Consider the following 23,863-nt stretch of genomic DNA (forward strand, 5'->3'; position numbering starts at 1 on the left):
TTTCATGACCGTAACCACTTCCATAGCTTGAAAGATGTCCATCCTCCATGGGTAGACCTACTACCCAGATACGCCCTCATCCTGTGAACTGATGTGAGCTTAGAGTTGTATTTACTAATAATGCAAAATTAAATACTCTTCTTGGTTTTTGTTTTTCCTCTCCTCATTGCTGTCAAGGAAAAGAATATCTGTGCTCCAGCATGGAAGACGGTCAACTACTTCCCAAGGTGTGAATGTCTTGCATGATTTTTACCTGCCACATTGAGTTCCCATTGAAACAGCTCACCACTTTTAAAGTAATGTAATGATTGCTGAAGAAAGAAATTGGCAATAAAGGCTGGCCTTTGCAGCAATGCCCACATCCTGTGAAAGGATGAAAACATAAACATCACCCATGTTTAAGAAATTTGTGAGACTGTTACCGGATACGAGAATCCTAAAGTTTAGTGATCTTGGCTTTCTTGTACTGAGATGGCAGCTATGCATTGTATATAGGGATTTGGATACATTTGAAGAACATGAAAAGGGCAATTGAAATAAGCAATGTTTGTTGTGATTAGGATATTTAAAGATACAATGCCATTTTTATGAGACATAACCAGAAACCTACAATATTTAGGATGATGTAGGCCATCAAAAATAGGTTGAGTTTTGTCTTGTCAAGTCACTTACCTGTAAATGATACACGCACTGTTTCGACAAGTATCACAGTTTGCTGTATCCTGTCCTGTTCGATACGAAAGTCTGTGAAGAGAAGGGTGCATGTTATATACTAAAAGTAAATTAATTAATTTTGGGGCAAGAACTGAAATGTAACTGGGAAATTGTTAACATTTTATTTATTGATTTTCCTGTGAATGTTGAAATGTTAAATTACCACTCGTTAATATTATTTTTCAATGTTTTAATTTTAACTTGTGGTTTAAAACTGACTAATCAAACATTCTGTACCTTCAATTTTTGGAATTGATAAATAACCTTTTATTTGCTTTAAAAAAGGTGATTTAATTTACATGCCTTGAATAAGATAAACCTGGCAAACACAATTGAGTTTAAGACAATTGTGGGCTAAATCCTTTTGACACTTGGCAAATTATTTGTCGGTATTGTTGTTGTAACTTTTTAAAGTATTAACATTTGTGTCAACTCTGGCAAGAGCATTTCTTTACTGACATACCTCTACAGTTCTGCCCTGCAGTCAGCTGTGAGACTGCATTGCTGCATATTTGTTGGACTTTGCAAACACAGTTATAGAGAAAAGCAATGGTATTCGCAATCACATACAGAAGATTATGGATTTTTTTAAGGTTAATGTTAGAATGTGTGCAGCATTGAAGAACATGAGGCTGTTGGCTTTCTTGCCGAGCCGGTTGGTTATTGTACAAACGTTTCGTCAGCATGCTAGGTAACATTTTCAGTGTGGCCTCCGATGAAGTGACATAATTTCACTCCGCTTGGTATTTATATTATCCAGTCTGTTAAGTTGTGTTCTTTCCTGTTCTGTTCTTCATGGGTTTGCATTTGGATCTAAATCCACGTATTTGTTTGTTGCATTACGGGTTGAAAACTCTGAGTATTCCCGTGAGTGTCTGTGGTTGGCTTGAGCTAGGATGGTCACGTTGTCCCAGTTAAGTTGATGGCCTCCGTTGTCTGAGTACATTGAGATGAAGGAAAGCTCATTGTGTCGTTTTGCTGCTAGCTGGTGTTCATGTGTCCTGATGGCTAGTTTCCTTCTAGTCTGGCTGATGTAATGTTTGCAGCAGTCAGTGCAAAGTATTTTGTAAACAACGTTCGTTCTGCATGTCATGAGTATGGGGCCTTTGGTCCTTCTTCAGTAAAAGGTTTCTATGTTGCCTGTGCTTTCTCCATGTAGTCCAGTTTGAGTGTTTGTTATAATACGGCTGTGGGTTTGTTTGCTGCTGTGATTCCTAGTGGCCATAGGAGTCTCGTCAGTTTTGATACATTCTTGATATAAGGGAATGAGGCTCAAAGTCTGAAGGTGTACTGTGTCCCCTTGGCGTTGTCTATCTAGTAGACACCTAGGGATAAAGTTGTTGAATATCCAATGTTTGCGAATACCTTGAATAGGTGCTCTTGCTCTTCCTTGCGTAGTTCTGATGTGTTGCATTGTGTTTTGGCCTGTTTGCGTAGTGTCCTAACACAGCTTTGTTCTTGGATGTTGAGGTGATTGCTGTGGAATTTGGCGATTTGGACAGTGTGGGTTATGCCTGTGTACTGTGATTTGGAACTCCCTGTTGGTCATTTGTTCTACCCTGACGTCTAGAAATGGAAGTTGATTGTTGTTGTCCTCTTCTCTTGTAAATTTGATCCCGGTGGAAATGTTGACGATGAGATGACAAACGTGTTGTCCACATAACAGATCCACAGTTTTGGCTGTATAGGGGGGGGGAAAGAGTAGTGTATTCCAGTCTTTTTGTGACTGCCTCTGCAATAGGGGTGACCCCAGAGGTGTACTGTTGATTTGTTTTGTATATTTAGGTTGGATCCAGTAATCCGAGTATAATGTCCTTGCTAATAAAGCGGTTTGGATTCGGTGTTCCTGCTGCATCCAATAATGTGGTGAGTGTTTCTTTGGCTGGTAGTATGGCAATGGATGTGAATGGTATTGTAACGTCACAGGATACCACTGTCTCATTGTGGTTGATTTTAATGTTCCTGAAAATAAGTATTTCGTGGGTTGAGTAGTTGGAGTGGGGTGATCCATCGGCCAGGTGTTTCAGTCTCTGTTGTAGGTCCTTGGCCATTTTGTGTGTAGGTGTGCCTGGTAGGGAGACATTGTGTCTGAGGGGGGTGTCTGGTTTGTGTAGTCTATAGAAGCAGGGGGTGTTCAAGCCTTCTGGTTTCAGTTTCATGTAGTTTGTCTTAGTTATTTTCCGACATTTTTTAGTGTCTTTAGTGTTTGGGTGATCCTGTTTGCTAGCTGTGTTGTTGGGTCTATTGCCACCTGTTGGTAAGTCTGTGTATCTGCAAGCAGTGCCTGTGCTTTCTGAGTCGGATATAGTAAGTGCCAGTGCTGGAGTCAGAGGCAACACAGTGTGGAGCTGGAGAAACACAACAGGCCAGGCAGCAGTGGAGAGGAGCAGAAAAGTTGATGTTTTGGGTTGGGACCCTTCTTCAGTAAAAGGTTTCTATGTTGCCTGTGCTTTCTCCATGTAGTCCAGTTTGTTCGTAATGATGGTCACGTGCTCTTTGTTCACTGGGAGGATTATGATGATCCTGTCTTTCTTGAGTCCTTTTGAGTGCTTCCCCTCTGATGTGTTGTGGGTCTCCCGTTCCTTCCTCTGGTTCAGTGTAGTGATTATAGTAGGGACTACATTGAGAAAGCACAGGCACTGCTTGCAGATACACACACTTACCAACGGGTCAAGATAGACCCAACACCGCAGCTAGCAAACAGGATAACCCAATCGCTGAAGACACTAAAAAATGCAGGACCGATTACCAAGACATACTATTTGAAGATGAAACCATAAGGCTCGAACACCCCCTGCTTCTACGGACTACAAGTACACAAACCAGACATCCCCCTCAGACACATTGTCTGCCTACCAGGCACACCTACACACGAACTGGCCAAGGACCTACATCAGAGACTGAAACACCTGGTCGATGGATTACCACACTCCATCCACTCAACCCAGGAATTCCTTAACAACCTCAAGAACATTAAAATCAATCATGACAAGATTGCAGCACCCTTTGATGTCACAACACTATTCACATCCAATGACATACCACCAGCCACATTACCGGGTGCAGCAAGAATGCCGACTCCAAATTGCTCCATCAGCAAGAATAACATACTCAGACGACTGGACCTTTGCCTCACCGTACACTTCATATTTAATGGTCAAATATACAAACCAATCAATGCCACACCTATGGGGTCACCCATATTGCAGAGGCAGTTTTGCAGAGACTGGAACACTGTACCCTCCCGATCATTCAGTCAAAACTGTGAATCCAAAAGATGAACGACACGTGTGATAATTAAACACCAAGTTACAAGAGACCCACCGTCAACAACAATTTGACCGGGATCAAATTTACGAGTGAAGAGGAACACATCAGTCAACTTCCATTTCTAGATATCACGGTAGAATGAATGACCAACAGGATGTTCCAAACCACAGTATATAGGAAGGCAACCCCATTCTAACCAAATCCTCAATTTCCACATCAATTACCCCAATGTCTACAAATGAAGCTGTGTCAGGACAGTACTCAAACAGGCCACAACTCACTGCAACTTGCCAGAACTACTCCAGAAGAAGGAAGCACACCTATATAAAGGTCTTTGCCAACAACAGGTATCCCAACAACTTCATCCAGAGGTGCCTATCAGATAGACAACACCAAGAGGACACAGTACTCCCCAATACACTGGCCATATGACCGTATATGAAGAAGATATCAGAACTGACGATGAGACTCCTACGATCAGTACAAATCATGGTAACACACAAACCTGCAGCCATACCACGACAAACAGTTATGTTGACCAAAGCTCCCACACCCACAACATGCAGGACAAACGTGGTTTACAAAGTACCTTGCAGTGATTTCAGTAGACATTACATTGACCAGACCAGAAGGAAATTAGCCATCAGGATACATGAACACCAGCTAGCAGCAAAACAACATGATGAACTTTACCTCATCTCAGTGCACTCATTCAATGAAGACCATCAATTTAACTGGGACAACATGACCGTCGTAGCTCAAGCCAACCAAAGACACGCATGGGAATTCCTAGAGGCCTTGTTTTCAACCCTAATTAGATTGCCTAAAGTGTGGAAAGAGGCCCTTTGGCCCAACAAGTCCACATCGCCCCTTGGAGCATCCCACCCAGACCCATCCCCCATAACCCACACACCCCTTAACACTAAGGGCAATTTAGTATTGCCGATCCACCTAGCCTGCACACCTTTGGACTGTGGAAGGAAAGCGGAGCACCCGGAGGAAACCCATGCAGACACAGGGAGAACGTGCAAACTCCTCACAGACAGTTGCCCGAGGCTGGAATTGAACCCGGGTCCCTGGCATTGTGAGGCTACAGTGCTAACCTAATGAAATGAACAAACATGTGGAATTAGATCCCATGTACAAACCTACGCAGAACAGAATCGGAGATGACACAACCCAACTTTCAAAGACCGGATCATAAATACCAAGCAGAGTAGAACAACGTTGCTTCATCAGAGGTTGCATTGATGATGTTACCAAGCATAGTGTTGAAACGTCTGTGACGATAACTAGCCAGTTCGGCGAGCAAACCAATGACCTCATCCACAATCCAAGGTACAAATGTTTGCATGAACATTGGAGAACATGTCTTCCTTTTTGTCTTGCACACTGGTAAATGGCCAAATGCGCTCTGAAAGCTACTTGAATTTGGAGTCTAGCCGTGTTTCATTTCTTCCTTCCATTGAGTACGATATTTGTTCAGTATTTGAAAAGATGTACATGATGAAGGAGGAATAAATTCTTGTTTTTAAATTATAACTTTGTATCCCTGTCCCAATGCGATGTTAGGTAAGAAATGAGTTTCTTCTTGATTCACCACGGAAGAGACTTTGGTTCGACCAGTCCGTGCCAAACATAATTCCAACCTATATTAGTCCCGCGTGCCTGCTCCTGATCCATATCACTGCAGACCTTTCCTATTTGTCTACTTATCCAAATATCTTTTAAACATTGGAATTGTACCTGCACCCTCCACTTCCTCAGTTATTCCACATGAACCACCACCTGTGTATAAACAAAACATTGCCTCTCTAGTCTTTTTTAAATCTCTTTCCTCTCCCCTTAATAATGTGCCCCCGTCTTGAAATCTCCCATCCTAGGGAAAAGATAACTGCCAGTAACACACACTATCCCCCTCATTTATTTTATAAACTTCTATCAGGTTGCCCATCAACCTCCTACACCCCAATGAAAATAGTTCCAGCCCATGCAGCCTTTCTTTATAAGGCAAACCTTCCATATCTGGCAACATCCTGGTAAATCTCTTTTGAACCCTCTCCAGATCCTCCCTCTAACTAGCTGACTAGACCGGGGGACATTATTTCAGAAGTGGCCTCACAATGTCCTGTACAACCTCAACATGACTCCCTGACTCCTGTACTCAAAGGACTCAGCAATGAAGGCAAGCATGTCAAATGCCCTTTTAATCATGCTGTGTATATGTGCTGCCAACTTCAAAGAAATTTTATGTAGGCTGCTTTGAGAACCAATCAAATGACCTGTGTCTATTTAACATTTAAAGTCACTGATTTTTACCAATATAGGGAAGCAGCCAATGGCATGTTTTTATCCTATAATTGGCCTTTTTTTTGCATGTTGATGTACGTACAAGAGGTTCTTCCATTTTTATTTTAAATTGAATTTTGTTGGCACTTCCGACCCCAATGCATCGTCAAACGCTCTTGGAATTTTCAGATTCTGTCTTCAGTGAAGTATTGCTGATGTTTTAGCTATGTAAATAATGGTACCAAATTAACTGTGGTCACAAAAAGTTGTCTTTCTAAATTCAGACTTTTGTTGCCCTGTGGTCTGAATAAGTAATAGCAGTAAAAAGTAACAATAACACCACATTTGGAATTAAGAGTGTAATTATGACCACAAAACAATTGTCAATTGTTGGAAAATGCATCTGGTTCATGCATGCTGGCCTTACCTGGTCTGGCCTACATTTGACTCCAGACCCGTAGTAATGTGGTTGACTGTTAACTGCCGTGCAGGCAGTTAGAGATGAGCAATAGATGCCTGCCTATCCTGCAGCACTGATATCGCATTAATGAATAAAAAACAGTATCGTACACAATCTACCACAATTTTTTCTTACTACAAAATTATTGATGACATGCATAGATCTTTGTTTTCTTTCAAAATAATATCATATCGGAGACAAGGACGTGTGATTAACATGTCAACCATTAGGAATGTCATCTGAATTTATGAGATTTTGGGCAAGTATTTTACCGTTTTCCTTGAGATTGGTAAAGTACACAGAAGGATATCAACTCTCCCCTCCAGCAATTGCAAGGTGCTCAGATTTTAGCCACCTAGTAAAAAGATGCCATTTGTTTAGCTACCATGCTATTACAAATTCAAATCTATTGCAGCTCTCAATCAGTAGAGTCATTAATTACTGATATAAATATCTTTTTACTGTAGGAATTGGCTTGAGACCGTCAATGTTAAATTACATAATAGTGTAATTCAGGAGTTCAACCTCCATTCCTTATCTGCCTTTTCTAACACTGTTTTTAATTATACTCTATAAGTATATACGTATATAAAATCTATGTATGAAATAGTGATAACTTTCTATTCCTATTTAATCTTAAACGTTGATTTTCTTTAGACTGGGTCTTGTTTTGTCTATCACCTTATGTCAGTAGGACTGTCTAATAAAGACTTATGATCAACAGGAGAGGAGGAGATTAATAGTGATGAGATCATATTTGCTTCACCTGATAAATCCCAGGGTTCTTTGTGCAGGGGCAGTGATATAGGAATCAATATTTATATCAGATAAATTGAGCCAGAATAGTGTTAACACAGAAGACAGGTTTTTGGCCTGTTAGACCCATGCCAGCTTCAAGTAGGGCAATACAGCCAGTACCAGTACCAGTATCCAACTCTCTGCCTGTACATGTAAGGAAAAATGTAATTTGAAAAAAAAAAATTCAAATTAAGTGTTTTTTTTGACATACTGGGATCTTTTTTGTTTTGACTATAACTCAGTTTCATGTTTGACCTGTTGTATTTTTAGATTAGATTAGATTAGGTTAGATTTAGATTCCCTACAGTGTGGAAACAGGCCCTTCAGCCCAACAGGTCCATACCACCCCTCGGAGCATCCCATTCAGACTCATCCCCCTATAAGCCACACACCCCTGAACACCTAGCCTGCTGAGGTGCGGTATCCCGCACTCCGGAAACAGGAGGCCCGCCTTGACGGTGGTCAAGTAGGCCAGTGTGGACACACATCTTGCAGTGGACTTGACGCTGCGCACATATAATGCTTGCAACTCGTACTCCCATTGTGGGCAGTGACCGCAGTACCCTCCCCAAGTCCAAGGTTCAACCCCTCAATCTGTCCCTTCATGCACATTGCCCGGGCTAACTGCTGGTTGCTCTCCGGGCTCAGGAAACCGTCCGTGCTGACTTCCGGGTGGCATCCCCCCGTCGGGGGTACGGACGCAGTAGAGTCCGGCTCTGGGTCAGGCTGGGGACGCGCAGTTTCCTCCTTCCTGCCTGTAAGTTCCGGGGGGCCCTCCAGGGCCCCAGCGGCACGTGGTGGCTGGGTGTCAGAGGGAACCTCAGGACGCCGCCCGTCACCTGGAAGCGGGGTGCTGTTTTCCTTCTCCCTTGAGATCTTTAGCTTCTGCTTTGGGCGGGCCCTCTCCAAATCTCCCTCGTCAGAGGAGCTCTTATAGTCCCCCTGTAGCTGCCTCTTCCCGCCTGATGGTTGTGGTGCATGGGCCCGCCGGCACGCCTTCCTCCTCACTTTCCGGACAGTCATCCATTCCCCTGGGTCATCTGTCGCCACCTCCATTGACTCCGGGTTGTCAGCGGGGAGTGGAGCCTGCAGGGGCGCTTTACTGGCCTTGGGTCCGTCCTGCGGGGCTGGGCCCTCCTGCACGGCCTGGCCCTCCTGCACATTAGTGGTGTCCTTGCAGGGCCCTGGTGCCTTCCTCTCCTCCGGGGGGGCTGGCCCCCATTGCCCCTGCCGGCGACCTGGGTGTAGGTGGTCCCCTGCCGCAGGCATGCCCTATAGAGGTGGCCCGCTTCCCCGCAACGCTTGCGGCTTTTTTCTTTTGGCAATCCTTTGCAAGGTGTCCCTGCAGTTCTTGCAGATGGTGGCTTTGCAGACGGCCGCCACGTGACCTGACCTACCACAAGCATGGCAGACTTTAGGTTGCCCTGCATAGGTCAGGTAGCTCTTGCTCCCCCCGATCACGAAGCTGGACGGTGGGTGTACGATGTTCCCGTCCGCGACCGTCCTCAGCGTTACCCTGACTTGCCTCTTTCTGGTCCAGATCCCGAAGGGGTCCATGATGTTGGTTAGGTCCCCTTCCACCTTCGTGTACCTTCCAAGGAAGGTCAGGACATCAACTGGTGGCACATGCGGGTTGTACATGTGTACAGTCACCATACGGCTCCTCTGCACCAGCATCATGAACAGCGGGACAGCGGTCAGTACAGAGAGGGGGCCCTCACCTCCTTTCTCCTTGAAAACCTCCAGGAAGCGCTCACAAAGCTTGGAACTCCTGAAGGTTACATCGTAAAAACCTCCTCCGGGGAAATCCTGCAGGCAGTAAACGTCCACAGCAGCGAACCCACAACAGTCCAACAGGACCCTCTTCACAAGAAGGTGTGGTCCACAGGTGCACCTTCATCCACCTTCTTCACGGAAACGCGGATGGTGTCCCGGACCCCCTGACCTGGGGCACGAGCACTTGCCACAGCCATCGTTGCAGGTTGGCTGCTCCCCTGAACCAGCGTTAGGCCGAAGCCAGCAATAAGATCCACCAGTTGCAAGGGTGCACAGCCAACCCGACATCTTCCTTCCACCTCCAATACAATCACGCTCTCCTCCTCTTGGTCCACAAAAGAGTGTGTCTTTATTTGGTTCCGGATGTAAGCTGGTTCACTGAGCTGGAAGGTTTGTTCCCAGATGTTTCGTCGCCATTCTAGGTAACATCATCAGTGAGCCTCCGACGAAGCGCTGGTGTTCTGTCCCGCTTTCTATTTATGTGTTTAGGTTTCCTTGGGTTCTTGATGTCATTTCCTGTGTTGGTGATGTCATTTCCTGTTCTTTTTCTCAGAGGGTGATAAATGGGCTCCAAATCAGTGCGTTTGTTGATGGAATTCCGGTTGGAATGCCATACTTCTTGGAATTCTCGTGCGTGTCTCTGTTTGACTTGTCCTAGGATGAAGGTGTTGTCCCAATCAAAGTGCTGTCCTTCCTCATCTGTATGTAAGGATACTAGTGATAGTGGGTCATGTCTTTTTGTGGCTAGTTGATGTTCATGTATCCTGGTGGCTAGCTTTCTGCTTGTTTGTCCAATGTAGTGTTTGTCACAGTTCTTGCAAGGTATTTTGTAAATGACGTTCGTTTTGCTTGTTGTCTGTATAAGGTCTTTAAGTTCATTAGCTGCAGTTTTAGTGTGTTGGTGGGTTTGTGGGTTACCATGATGCCAAGAGGTCTGATACATACAGATGAGGAAGGACACCACTTTGATTGGGACAGCACATCCATCCCAGGACAAGCCAAACAGAAACAGACATGAGAATTCCTAGAAGTGTATGGCATTCCAACCGGAACTCCATCAACAAACACATTGATTTGGAGCCAATCTACCAGCCCCTGAGAAAAAGAACAGGAAATGACATCACCAACACAGTAAATGATGTCACCAACCCAAGGAAACCTAAACGGATAAATAGAAAGCGGGACATAACACCAGCGCTTCACCAGAGGCTCACTGATGATGTTACCTAGAATGGTGACAAAACGTCTGAAAACGAACCTTCCAGCTCAGCGAGCTAACTTTCATCCATAAATTCATTCCTTTGGAGCGAAGGCTGGACAGTTTTTGCACTAAGTTGTGGCTATTATAAAATAAATCTCTGAGATTATAGGTTTGAGATTTGTATGTGCTCAAGAGAATGCAACACTTCTTCAGTATTTGTTTTACATGCATCCCGTTGAGGTTGCCATGCCCAAGTTGTGTGGACTTGATTTTAGAGTTGTTTGAAATTGCTGTGTAATTGACAATTCTTATGTCTTAAATTGCAAATAATGTTTCTGAACAGTTACAAACACAGATGTTCCACTTAGTTTCACACTACAGGCACACATTGTTGTTGACCTAACTGAATATTTTGCTTTCTTGCCTCCCTTATCCAAAAAGAAGATATGACTTATTATTAAGGCCAAATTTCATTTATGAGGAAGGGTCACCGGACCCGAAACGTTAACTCTGTTTTCTCCTCCACAGATGTTGCCAGACCTGCTGAGCTTTTCCAGCAAGTTTGTTTTTGTGCCAAATTTCATTCATTGTGCAATGCAAGATCAGATTCAGTAGGTTTTTCATCTCTGAATTAAACGTCAATGTGCAGCATACAATCCCTGCTAATAGTTACATTTTGAATTTGGCTTAAATAGTACTTTTGCTTAGGTTCATTAGCTGTTTTGAAGTTTCAAATCATTCCTGGAGACTTTAGTTTATCAGAAAAGTGACCGTAAAAATGTCAGACTCTCTGTAAAAGCCAACTTTTTTCGCTTTATGGAAAAACACCTGACCACCATATCCAGTTAGCCACAGATATAATTCCTGGCCCATACCAACAATTTCAACACTCAATTTCCTGCAGGAATAAGCTAACAAGTTACTCAGTGGTACAAAATCACTGTAAGTCGCACACCACTATCTTCTCAGTGCAACTGAGAATAATAAATGCTAGACTTGCCACTTGACTCTGAATTTTAAGAAAAGTTGTCTCTAATTTAAAATGCCAAACACTTACTAATCATGTCACGCCCTTAAAAATGGGTGAATTTAGGCAGAGTGGGATGTTAAACCTACTTTGAACCAACCGACTTCCAGTTTTATTGGAGGGAGGAAGAGGAGCAACCAACCAGATCCCAAGAGGCAGAACACAGTTATAAATATCGTAATGAAGCTGGGTGACTCAAATTTAATCTCCATTTTAAAGTTAACCCTGACCAGCTAGAGGGAGGCAGGGTATGCTGAATCAAATGTCTTTCCACATGTCTGTTGATCCAGCTTAGCTGCCTCCTCTGCTTTCTACCACCATCTCCCTCGAGTGATCCAGGTAAGAGTTCCTCCTTGTTTGCAACCTATTCTGTTCAGAAATTATTTAGTATGTTCATTTGTTGGCATGACATAAAGACTGCTTGGTATCTTCTTGGCTGTATGGTCAACATGTGGACAGCTTCATGAAAATGTATACTTTCCCTTTACTCCAAGTCACAATTTCATCTTTCCCATTATACCACACAGGATTTTCTAGACCTCCCTCTTTCTCTCTCCTGTGCTCGCTGGCTGCATATCCCATCTCACCTTACTCTTCTGGTCTTCTGTTTTATCAGCTGAGGCCTGATGCTATTAAGCTTGATAAGGCTTGAATGAAACTTGTCTTATCAGGTTGCCTGACTCCAATATAGCAACCCATTTGCTCCCTCTCTGTCTTTGAACTAATATCACAACAATTACTACCAATTGTTTATTTGGAAAAAAAAAGGTTGTGTAGAAAGGCTGATTGTAATTTAATGACAATTTAAACTTTTAAATGGAACGTACATGCATGGTGGTATCAGGGCTCAAGTGAATGACCTGCATCACCTTATTAGAAAAATAGTTTACATGAGAGCTAAGCGCACAAAACCACAGTGTTTTTATTAGATGGATGATAATCCTACCCTTGTCAGTAGGTTTAATCCTTTACAATAAATTAGATATATGTCAATGAAATCTGTTTTTTGTGCATTGTAGAACAGTCTTTTCGTTTGACTGTTGAACCATTGAATGCTTCATTCAAATATTTTCTTGAGTTAAATATTAATAACTTAAAACTTCCGAGTTGGAAACTTGTTTGTTTGAAAAAAAATTGTCAAGGTCACTATTCACACCACAAAGATTACTGTCTTATTTGAATAATCAATCGTGATTTCGTGGGTAGGATACACACAAGACTGGAAATTATAAATGTAGGGGTTAAATACTGGAAACGATATTATTACATGGTCATATTAATTTGTTTTGTCTGCTAATAAAAGTAGCAGTAATATCTCACCCGTAATCTGATTCCCTTGAATAAGATATCTACGTAAAATAGTTGATTGTTATTAAAACACAAATCCCACAAGTTTCTGAGAGATGATACCAGTGTTTAATGAGAGCTGACACCAGTATGTATCTATTTTAATTTCTGTTTCATGAACAGTTTTCTTTACAGCTCACCTCGATCAAGTGTGCCCCTGTCTGGGCTAGTTCAGTTCTAAAGAATTTTGGCAACAAAGCATACTTTCAATTTTTTTTGATGCTGTTGCAATATTAAACTTTATTCAAAATAGCTTCAACGTTTTTTTACTGTTTAGTTTCAGTTTTAATTGACCATGGCTTCACTTTGTTTTAATTCAGTTCAGGACCTTGAATTTTTAGATTTTAATTTTCATGTGCTTAAGTCACATCTAGTGGAATTAGCTGTTGTTACTAGGTAAATATATGATATATATATACATATAAAAATATCAAAAATTATTCATGATTTTGAGAATTTCATATTTAATCCACAGCGAAATTTTTAAACTTTTTTCAAGTAAGTCATTTTTTAAGTAAGATAAGTTTACAAATTATAATGCTTAAAAAGCATGACTGTCACCAACTCCTCCTGGTGGAACATTATTCAACCATGCACAAAAGACAAAGGTGATTTGATATGCTTAATGTGATGCTTCTTGTTGTAATGGACAGAAGGTGAATTACTACCTGCGTGAAATACAGAAAGTACCTTGCTTATCTCTCAGAAACTGCAGAACAGATATTGTTGATTTTTTTTTAATGGGAGAGAAATCCAGACTGAAATGTTTCACTAACTATACAGAACAAAAAAAACTGTAATTATCTTTGCAAAATGTACTGTAATGTATTTTCTTTAATTTAAGAAAGCAGTGTGGTGAAACAAAACTAACATGCATAATATTCTTTGTCATGATCTGTGTGAATTGATGATCCTTTAGGAAATCATCTAATTCTGCTAACAGCTCACTGGCTGGAGTATAACTCTACTCTGAGGCATATCTACAGCTCATATATTCTTAACTGGCCCAAGGCTGGTGGGCGTGTTGAAATGCAAGTTCTGCAACATTTTAATATTCTGAGAAAGCAGATGTTTTCCAATTTAATACTGGCTATCACATGAGCCTGATTCTAGGTATATGTGGAAGCAGTTGTGAGAAGTATTTACCCTATGAATTGAGTATAATCTACAGTGAAGAGCTGCTGGTAGCATAACGTCAGTCACTGGTTGTGCATTGCACTCTGTAGTTATTGATCTGATAAGGATAAGTCTTTAAGTAAAATTATTCTTCAATTTTATTAAGCTTAAGCTTAAGCTTTGAAAATGTTTGGAAATCTGTTTAAATTTTGTTGATCGACATGTTGCATATGAGTCACCCCTTTTAAACAGTATCTATTTAATTAGTAATTTTGGCAATTTGTCCTTATATTTGCTTTCTAGGACACCATGTAACAGCTTGCTTGCTGAATTTATTACTTGGACATTCATTTTTACACTGTGTTTATATCTTTTGATAAAACGGTTCCGTGTGATCTTACCCTTCTCTGAGGGCTTCGCCTTTTTCTAATTCTTGAATAACCCCAAGTAACACCTTAATGGTTTCCTGACTGGAACTGATCAGATCTTCCATTATTTGTAGCTGCGCTTTCAGGTCCACCACTTCTGTAAGAGGCATGATTTGCTGATTTGACTCCACTACAGATACTGTTGTCTGATTAGACTGACATTGACTTTCATCTCTGGTTGTAATGTTTGATACAGTAGATTCAGACAGCTCCTCTTCAGTTTGTGGAGATAGTACTGAACAAACTTGACCATTCACTGGCAAAGAATGCAGACTGGCTGGTTGCAAAGTTCTCTCAAGTACTTCATGTGCTGTCACATTTTGTGAGGAGTCTTGTGTCAAGGAATTTGATAAATCAGGCTGCATAAGTTCACACTTGGTTTCTGTTAGGTGGAAGGAGGTGAATTCTGTTAGCTGCAGCTCACTTTGCACTGATTGATTAAAGTTCTGATTTTCTGATGCATTACTGTATTTTGCCATATGACACAGTTGATAATCTTGCCCAGTTGGTTTAGACTCTGTCAAATTTAAAACGTGAGCGAGCTCTTCATTGTAACTGTGCGTTCCTGGACTCTTGTTGCTAGGATCATCAAAACTGCAGCTATCACCTTGTTTATTCAGTTTGCTGATGTTATGCGAGTTGATTTCTGTGTTTGTTTGATTGTTTCCAGTGGTACTGCTAGTTCTGTTGGTTCCTGACTCTTTGGTGATATTATCTTTAACATCAATTGCCCAATCATTGTTGTGTCTCCTGAATGTGTCAACAGTTGGAGCAATTTTAATGATGTTCACTTTCTTCCTTTCCAAAGGAAATGTCTGATACCGCTTTTTAAGATCAGGTGATGTCTGCACACCTGTGCTTCTGGTTACATTTGGAATTGACCTTCGTGCAGGCACTGTCATGTATTTGCGATAAGCTGCCTTATAAGCAATGGCTTTCATTGTTTTTTTGTCCAGTTGCTGAGCTGCAGAAAGTCTCTTCTCTTGTTCATTCTGTGCCTCGCGGATGTCTTTAAATCTCACCTGTAGAGCTTTATTTCTTTTTCTAATGTGCCTGTTTGGATCCAGTGCATATTTCATTTCCAATGTCTCTGAAGCTGCTTGTTCAGCTTCATTCTCTGTACTTGTGAATTCACATTTGCTTGGTTCCTTACTCACCATCTTTTACCTACAGTTAAGAACAATGGAAACACTTTTGAAAACAACTTGTAATGTGTCAATAATTGTATGAAATTTTTTTTGTTGTGAAATGACTGTTGAACTTATACAATGAGATGCACCTTGATAAAAATGAATTTGACTGCGTAATTATTCCCCACCCCAACACCACCCCATTGTCTTATTTCACAAGGAAAATTCTCTGCATGAAAATGCATTACAGGTTAAAGCCTTATGGCAAAACTAAAGTAAAAGAGTTTTCAAAATTTGATGGTTTTGCTTGTTTGCATTGGGCTACGATTGCTTTTAATCAGAACAATTTATTTCAAGAAGAGAGTTAAATAGAAAACTATCTAAGCATTTATCTTGGCGGGGGGAGGAATCAGAGTGTATCAGTGCAATTGTTCTTAATTGACTTTCATGACAATGAAACTTACACAGCCAATGAAGCAGTAGAATCCTACATAGATACATCTATTCTCTGATTTGAGTGAATGCACAAGCTACGTACAAGTTTGTAGTGGTGAATTCATTCAGAGATCCAGCAAGCAAAACCTCTTCAGCTGCCTTGGAAATCAAGTACAGTGATTTTGACAGCAATGCTGTTGGCATTTAATTTTTTTAAAAAAGCACTTTGTGTGTAGCCTTATTAATCTGTGTTTGAATAAATCTTGATTTTGAATACGAAAGGTGTTCCTTTACTGAAATTAATTCTCAAGAAGAATATTGTCTGTTTGTGTCACAGCAGAAATCTATGTTTAGTGTATTGAAAAGTGGTGGTTTGAAAAGAAAGACTAAAAGACATTGCTTTCTGAAGTAAATTCATGGGGTCAGTGAGTGAAGTTTCACAAGCTTTTAGATGCGATTGAAACAAAAATATATTTTATCAATCATGAACTTGGTTTAATACTGGAGCCTATTATTTTGTCTTTAATGTCTACAGCTTTAAATAGGAATTACTTTAATGCTACCTTGTACAACAAAATGCAATCTGGCATTTAAAGTATTCCAAGTTACTTAATCAACCTGAAATCACTAAGATAACAGAGGCTGTAGTTATAGCTTGCAGGCAGGAAGGGCATCTGTTTAGAGTCAGTGCGGCTGTTTTTACATATTCTTTTTGAATGACAATAATGCTATTGTAATCTGACTTCAATTTTAACTTGGATCTAAATATAGAAGCCACAACAGCTTTTCTGCCAAACTGACTGGGACGAGGCCAAAAACTGTTAAGTCTGTCAAATCCAAGATGGTGATGGAGTAAGGACTGCTCAGCTGGAGTTTATCTACTTCATCCATTTCTTTTGTTTTGGGTTCACTTTTCGCATTTGCACCCCCTTCCTCCTTGCATACTGCCTTTTACTGAACCTCAAGTGAAGTCATCATGGACTCCCATCCTAAGCGTAGAATTCCGGCCTCGAGGTGAAGCCAACAAGGACTCCAGGCCTCAGCGCAGTCTCCTAGCCTCGTCATGGATTACTAGCCTCGAGATGGGCACTAACTTAAGTTGAATCCAGAGTGGACTCCCGGCCTTAAGAGTCTGAAGGCGAGGTTCGGCACAGGCTGGACATTAGGTACAGTTGCAGCCTGGGCTGGAAGGACTGTTATTCTGAGTGTTTTATATCTTTATTTTTACAATTTATTCCTTTGATTTTGTACACAATATGGGGTGAAGTTCTGGATTTATTTCTTTAGTTTTCTAATTTTTCTCTCAGAATTTGTACTTGAGCATCTGTACCTAGGTACCTTTGTACCTAAGATGGTGCCTTAAGTGGCGACCTGTAAACTTTTCATAGCACCCATCCGAGTAAATGTGACCGTAAAGCAAATTCTAATTTGAAGTCTTTTACTGTTCTTTATTGGGTCCAAGTGGAGGGGCAGCACTAATCTGGGCCATAAATGGAAAATTTAGGCCTTTTCTGCCCCTTCCCTCCCTTGAGACCTTCCAGGAATTGTGCAGATGTGTAAATTTGGATCTTGCATTAGGCATTGGATTCTAATGCAGTTTTCAGCTACCATTTGATGAACTGAAAGTAATACATGTTCCTCCCATTGGAACTTGGCATCGGAATGTGGAACAGCATAAACCATTCAGCCATCAAGACGGTGGCGCCATTCAATTATATCGTGACTGATCACCTGTCTCAAGTCACTTTTTAGCAATGCCTCTTTATCTCTTGATGTCGCGAGAGTCCCGAAATCTTTCAGCCCTCTAAGTTAGAGAATTCTAAATGTCCACTTTCTGAAGAAAGAAATTCCTCCTTATCTCTCTCTTGTCTTATTCTGAGACTTTGCCTCCTGGTCTTAGATTCACCAGCCACGCGAAACATCCTATCTACAACCGTTCTGAATCTTATAAAAATCTTGAATCTTTCAATGAGATCACTTCTCATGCTTAGAAACTCTAGGGAATAGAGGGTTAGATTTGTCAACCTGTCATAATTTAAAAAACTGTCATTTGTCAGGGATTGGTCTGGTGAACTTTCATTGTAACCCCTCTGTGGAAAGTCTGATGTCCTTACCTGGTCTAGCCTACAGACCTGTGACTCCAAACCCACAGCAATGTGGTTAATTATTAACTACCCTCTGGGCAAATAGGGATGAGGAATAAGTAATTATTTATTCCTTTGGTTTTGTACTTAGCCAGAGATGTCCACATGCTGCGATTAATAAAAAATAGGAATAACATTCCTTTGACAAGGAGACATACTTAAGTGCTGCTGAGACCAGAATGCTATACAACTGAATGGCCTAAGCAGTGGTCCCAATAAGAGACTGCTTCAGAAGCTCGATAAATTGAAAAGATAAATACTGGTACTGTTTTTTTGTAAAATCAATGGAATAAATGTTATTTCCCTAGACTTAGTACAAATCTTCCTGCACTAATCTGGTCCCGCAACAACTCCTTTATACCCAACTTCTGGCTCTACTGTACAACAGAAACTCATGATTTCCTGCACCCCATACTCCACCCACCACATGTTAAATCCTCCTTCCATGCTAATAGCTTGGAAAATAATTCCAATCAGTCCAATAGTAATATTTAGTTAGTAATAAAACTAATACCACTGGCTATATGGCAGTCATGCAACAACATCAGAAATGCCAAAATGAATCCTGGAGTTCAAATGATGAGATTTTCAAAATGCTGTTTCAAGTTCACACTCTTTTAGATGTTTTGAGATTGTTCAACTATAGAATTACTGACAGCTTCCAAATTCCAATTATTTCTGTTTTTAAGTCCAAATTGAATATGATTTAAATAGATTTAAGTAAAAATATTTAAAGGATTTGACTTACAGTCCAGGCAAAGAGATTATTTTCTTTAAACAACCCTGTTGTCATTGAATTGTCTTATTGCTACACTTTGAAAACAAAACAATTTTTAAGATACATAGAACAACTGAATTGATGCTACAGTTTCTACTATGAAATGTTATTCTTTTTATATTTTTTATTTTTATGTATCCGAACAGACATTGTACTGTTCCCACGTGTACAGCCCTTTTACTATTTATGTACTTTATTCTTTAACTCAATTCTTTATTTTCAAGATACTTATTTTTATAGAAAAGTAAAAGACTTCCCATTGCATAAAGCATAAATTTCAGCCAATTTGCACACAGCTAAGTTCAACAAGTAACAGCGTTGTACTGACTTTTTCTTTTCAGAAATGTTTTTGATAGAGTTATGAAAATTTGACTAGGATAGTAAGGATAACTCATATGCTGTTTCACCTGAGACAGGTGACAGGGCCTTGGTTTAACACCTCCAATAATGCACTCTTAATATTGCACAGGTGTATTAGCTTAAATTTATATTCAAGTCTGTGGAGTAGGGCTTCAACCTATCATCGTCTGACATAGAAGTAAAAATGCTACTAACAGTTTATCCATCTTTGCACCTATTAATAATAGGTTATTAAAAGTTGTTAATTTAAGAGTTATAGGAAGTGAGATAGCAACATTTAGTGTGCTTGTGCTGGAATTAATTGGTTCAGTTTCCTTTTTAAATTCTGAGTGAGAGCTATTTAAATATTATGTAACGCCTGTAAGTTATATCATAGGCTTCATATCACATTAGAAATAGATTGAAAGTGGAAGATACTTTCTAAAGATTATGCATGTATATGTAACACAATTCATGATATGTCTCAAGATCGATCTTGATTCATTTCAGTCCTGCTTTTTCATATGCTCCAAAGACAATCCCATGGAATGTTTTGGAAGGCACAACTTGAATACCTTGAACAGTTTTCCAGATACTATAACAATTTTATGTATTTTGTTTAAAATGATTTTATTATGGATGCTTTACAAATGTATCTATTTGAGCGTTATGTATGGTGAAAGCTACCACACAACCTATTTAAACATTTTGAGGGCTATGTTTCAAAATAACCTCTTTTGGTCTCTACTATCATTATCTTAACAGATAAGTAGCATGGAATATTGTAAGAGTTTCTTCCTGTTCAGTATAAAAATGATTTATAAAGAACTTTCAACTTCAGAGTCAAAAATGGAAAATATTAATGATTAATGGCTCTGATTTCTTAAATTGGAATTTGTTTCATTTGAATTGCAGGCTTGATGAACATACTTATTTAAAGACAATTTGTACAGTTATTGCAACAACATAATCATTTAGTTTTCTGAAAAGCTGTTAAATAACACCATGACGTTCATTTCTTCTGATATATGTTGGATTGTATTTCATAGCATCGACTATTGGAAGTTTCACTTTTAAAAATAAACAGAAATGGACCCAGGATATATAATTTAGAAATAGGAAGATAACCTGAATGCATTTGGTATAGGGACAAGAATTTTTTTGAAGAAAAAGCAGAAATTTCATGATATAAATTTGGGGTGGGATTATGCATTCAAGCTGTATTGTTACTGTTGGATTGTATGTCAGATATAGTATGTTGTTTAGACCTACATAACAGTTTGTCCCCTTCAATTTAATTAAGAAAGCATTAATTTCTCCAAGTTAAATTGTCTGTGCCAAGGATAGGTTTATACTGATATGTTCTATTTGAAACCATTTGTATTTTAATATATTTTATGCACTTTGCCATTGATAAACTCACCGAAAGTATCTTTGACAGGTTCAGTTATTATTTAGATTTAATCTACAATTTATTCGATATGCATAACTTTTGCATTTTAGTCAATCGGTGTCCTTCCCTAGTATTTTATAGCTTGAGGTAATGTAGTCCTACCTTTTATATCCTTCAGAAAATAGCATTTTCTTGAAGATCATCCACGGAAGTATAAATGAAATGTAAACTTTATTCAATATTCGTTATTATTTAGGAATGTTCTACAATAAATTATTACCTGTTATTCTGATTTTTAAACGTAGTAACTCCCCAAATTATCTTTGCGAAAAATTGAAGCAAAAGTATTGATAAAATTCTGTTTGGTGATGTTTTGATGTATTTTCAAGTTTTAGTTGTCAAAACTTTCAAATACCTAACATTAATATGATATTTGAAATAATCTTAACTGTATTTTTAACCATGAGTAAAATGTGTTTTTCTCAAATATTATAAAAAAAAGATTGCCTGAGCATATATTTGACTACTTAATCATAACATCCTTTAGATAGCTGATATTATACTTCAGCACGTGTCCTTTTAGCCACCTTGTCTTAATTCCAACCAAAAATATTCTTAATTTTAAATCTTCAGTGTTATATATCTGAGCCATCTGTTTTTCATAATAACTAACTTGGGTTGTTTATTTTTGTTTATTTCCAACACAAACCCAATTAAATCAAACAAATGTAGTGTAAACAGCTATAAGTGACCAATCCACCTTGGTGTTATTTGAGAAAGGTTAATCATATTTTTAGACTAGTAGTGCATTCTAACTTAACTGTTAGGCCTTGGAATGCTTGGTGTGTTCTACTACCTTTGTTTAATATCAAAGATGGAGAGCCAGAAATAGTGTTGCTTCAACTGATCTGTAAACTTGATGTCATATATTACTAAAGTTGACAATAAAACACACTTTAAGGTAGGAAATGAAGGGGTTAAAATGGAACCATGCTGCAAGCCAATGGTATGAAGCAAAATGGTAAAATGGGCTACTATTCACTTATGCTGTACCATTTGTAAATCACCTTAGCAAGCTTAAAATTCATACTGGAGGTGTGATTTCTGTGAAGCTGCTAAGCAAATGAATATTTTCTCAAAGGATTTAAAAGTCATGAAAATTATTTATAATTTTTCCAGCAGCATAGATGTACGGTGCTTTGCTGTATTTTTATGGAGCATTTCCAAGGTAACAGGAACACAATAAAAGCAAGCTGTGCTACGAGTATCCTGAAGTGCTCTAATTATTTCAGATCATTGCCTTGTAGTTTCTACTTGTCATTGTTGACCATCAGATTTCACTGGACAGTGTATCTAAGAAGGTTTTTATGCATGCCTGTTCTCTAAATTATTTCAGTCAAGCTGTCACTTATTTGATAGAAAAGCTACTGCAAAGCGGATGCAGGTCAAAAAAACTCATTTGATTTGGATGTTTAAGCAAGAGCCTGATAGTAAATTCCTTGAAATAAATCTTATTATATTCATGGTAAAAGTATAGCAGACTTTGAAAATAATAAGTTATAAGGTGCAAGTAGGACATAAATCTCCTTTCAAGATCTGTAAAGAACATTGTATTCAAGTCTATGCTACATGTGTTCATAAACTACATTTTTCCATTAGGCAATGCTGAAATTAATTTTAATATTTGTTGTGAGAAATGAGAGCTCTGAAACTAAAACAAAAATTATTACTTACCTTTTAAGTAAATTAGAAATGAAAGTGCAATGTCTGAGTGCTGCTTCTGTCGTTAAAATCCATGTGGATGTGAAGTAGATTTTCAGTAATGATCCAGCACTGTAGAATATGAAGTGTTAGCTTACTTCCCAAGCTGCGCATTAAGCTATTGCTCAAAGTTCCATGTCCTCCATAGTATTTAGTCTGCGCCTTTCTCCTTATAGCAGTGAGACATTTAGCCAGCTGTGACCAACGATGCTTTCACTAGAGGCAGCCATGCACTTATGAAATTTCCTGCTACCGAGATTGCTGTGTACAAGCTCTCCAGGCTGCTGGGGAAGTCCAATTCCTATCAGCTGCTAGTGGCAGGCTATGCATGCAAAGCAAGACATAGCCTCCTTATCATCTTGGCTGAAATGTTTCTACAGTGAATACATGCCAGCAAGCTATTCCACAAACTGAATTCCAGGCTGCTTGAAGTGAGAGTGAAAAATGATATTTTGCTGCAGTTTTTTTAATTGGATGTTTTCTGCCCACATGTTCCATGCTGACATTTGAGATAAAGCAATCAATTCTTGTAGTATTTTAGGCTGCTGACTCCCACTAGGGAGAGTTAGAATATTACTAATTTAACCCCTCTTCACTTCATGGAATGTTGATACTTGTTGAATCTGATACCCAAAGCAATCTGTGCACTAATATGTACAACTGATCTTTAAGCAACTTGAATGTTGCTGATCAGTTAATGCAGTTTCTACTTGGACTGCTGATCACTGTGAAATTATTAGTTTAACAAAAGCTGCATGTCAGCTTTGTTAATTGTTTTCCCTGCCATTTAGTTCTAGGACATTTTCATTCCGCATCATTTTCTTATAAAACTCAAATTTCTTCTTTCAAAAATCAAAAACCTACTCTTAAAAGTATCTAACTTTGATTGTATCTGTTTTAGCCAAAACCTCATTTGCATTCAAATAAAATAAAACAGTAACACCATATTTTCAAAGCTAGAGGTCATGTGAGAGCAGTGCATATGAAAGTTGGCAGCTTTTATTTAATTGCGAAGGGACTGCTATCTGCATCAGTTGACGCATATAGCAGTGAACAGTTGGGAGTCGTTCATCAGTTTAGTCAGTTGGGAGCACTACCATCATTAGTTGGTGAGCTAAAAGCAATTCTTTTCATATTGCTGCATCTTCAATGACATTAAGTAGGTCACTGCTCTTAGACTTGTAATGTGACTCTGGAGATTTTTCTTATTGGGGAATCGTAACATGCAGAAACTGCAGATGCATTTCATTTGAACAGTCGCTTGTTAGTACCTACTATTGCTTAGATGTACATGAAGCTAAATTATGCATGTTTTCCAAGAAAATCTTCCTTCAGTATGTGACCATTCAATTGTAATTTTTTGTCGGATTTCAGAGTTTTTCTGTAGTTGCCTCTTAAAAGTAGATCAGCTCATGAATAATCCATTAATACATTTCATTGCAACGTACTGTTTCAAT

The 23,863-nt window shown here is 39.3% G+C and overlaps 2 protein-coding genes across 5 annotated transcripts in view; one reads left to right on the forward strand and one right to left on the reverse strand.

Annotated features, from left to right (window-relative positions):
• LOC125461825 (inhibitory synaptic factor 2A) overlaps positions 1–22,821 on the reverse strand; it is a 117,586-nt gene extending 94,765 nt beyond the window's left edge. For all 3 annotated transcript variants that reach the window (XM_059653094.1, XM_059653093.1, XM_048551088.2), the window contains exons 1-3: positions 22,380–22,821; positions 14,400–15,593; positions 673–744 (exon numbers count right to left, since the gene is read on the reverse strand). In XM_059653094.1, coding sequence (XP_059509077.1) covers positions 673–744; positions 14,400–15,586 — 1,259 coding nt within the window. In that variant the 5' untranslated portion in view covers positions 15,587–15,593; positions 22,380–22,821. The remainder of the gene's footprint in view (positions 1–672; positions 745–14,399; positions 15,594–22,379) is intronic.
• dock1 (dedicator of cytokinesis 1) overlaps positions 1–23,863 on the forward strand; it is a 562,483-nt gene that overhangs the window by 277,837 nt on the left and 260,783 nt on the right. The window lies entirely within an intron of this gene.

The sequence above is a fragment of the Stegostoma tigrinum genome, chromosome 20 (genome assembly GCF_030684315.1).
Source record: "Stegostoma tigrinum isolate sSteTig4 chromosome 20, sSteTig4.hap1, whole genome shotgun sequence".
NCBI classification, from domain to species: Eukaryota; Metazoa; Chordata; class Chondrichthyes; order Orectolobiformes; family Stegostomatidae; genus Stegostoma; species Stegostoma tigrinum.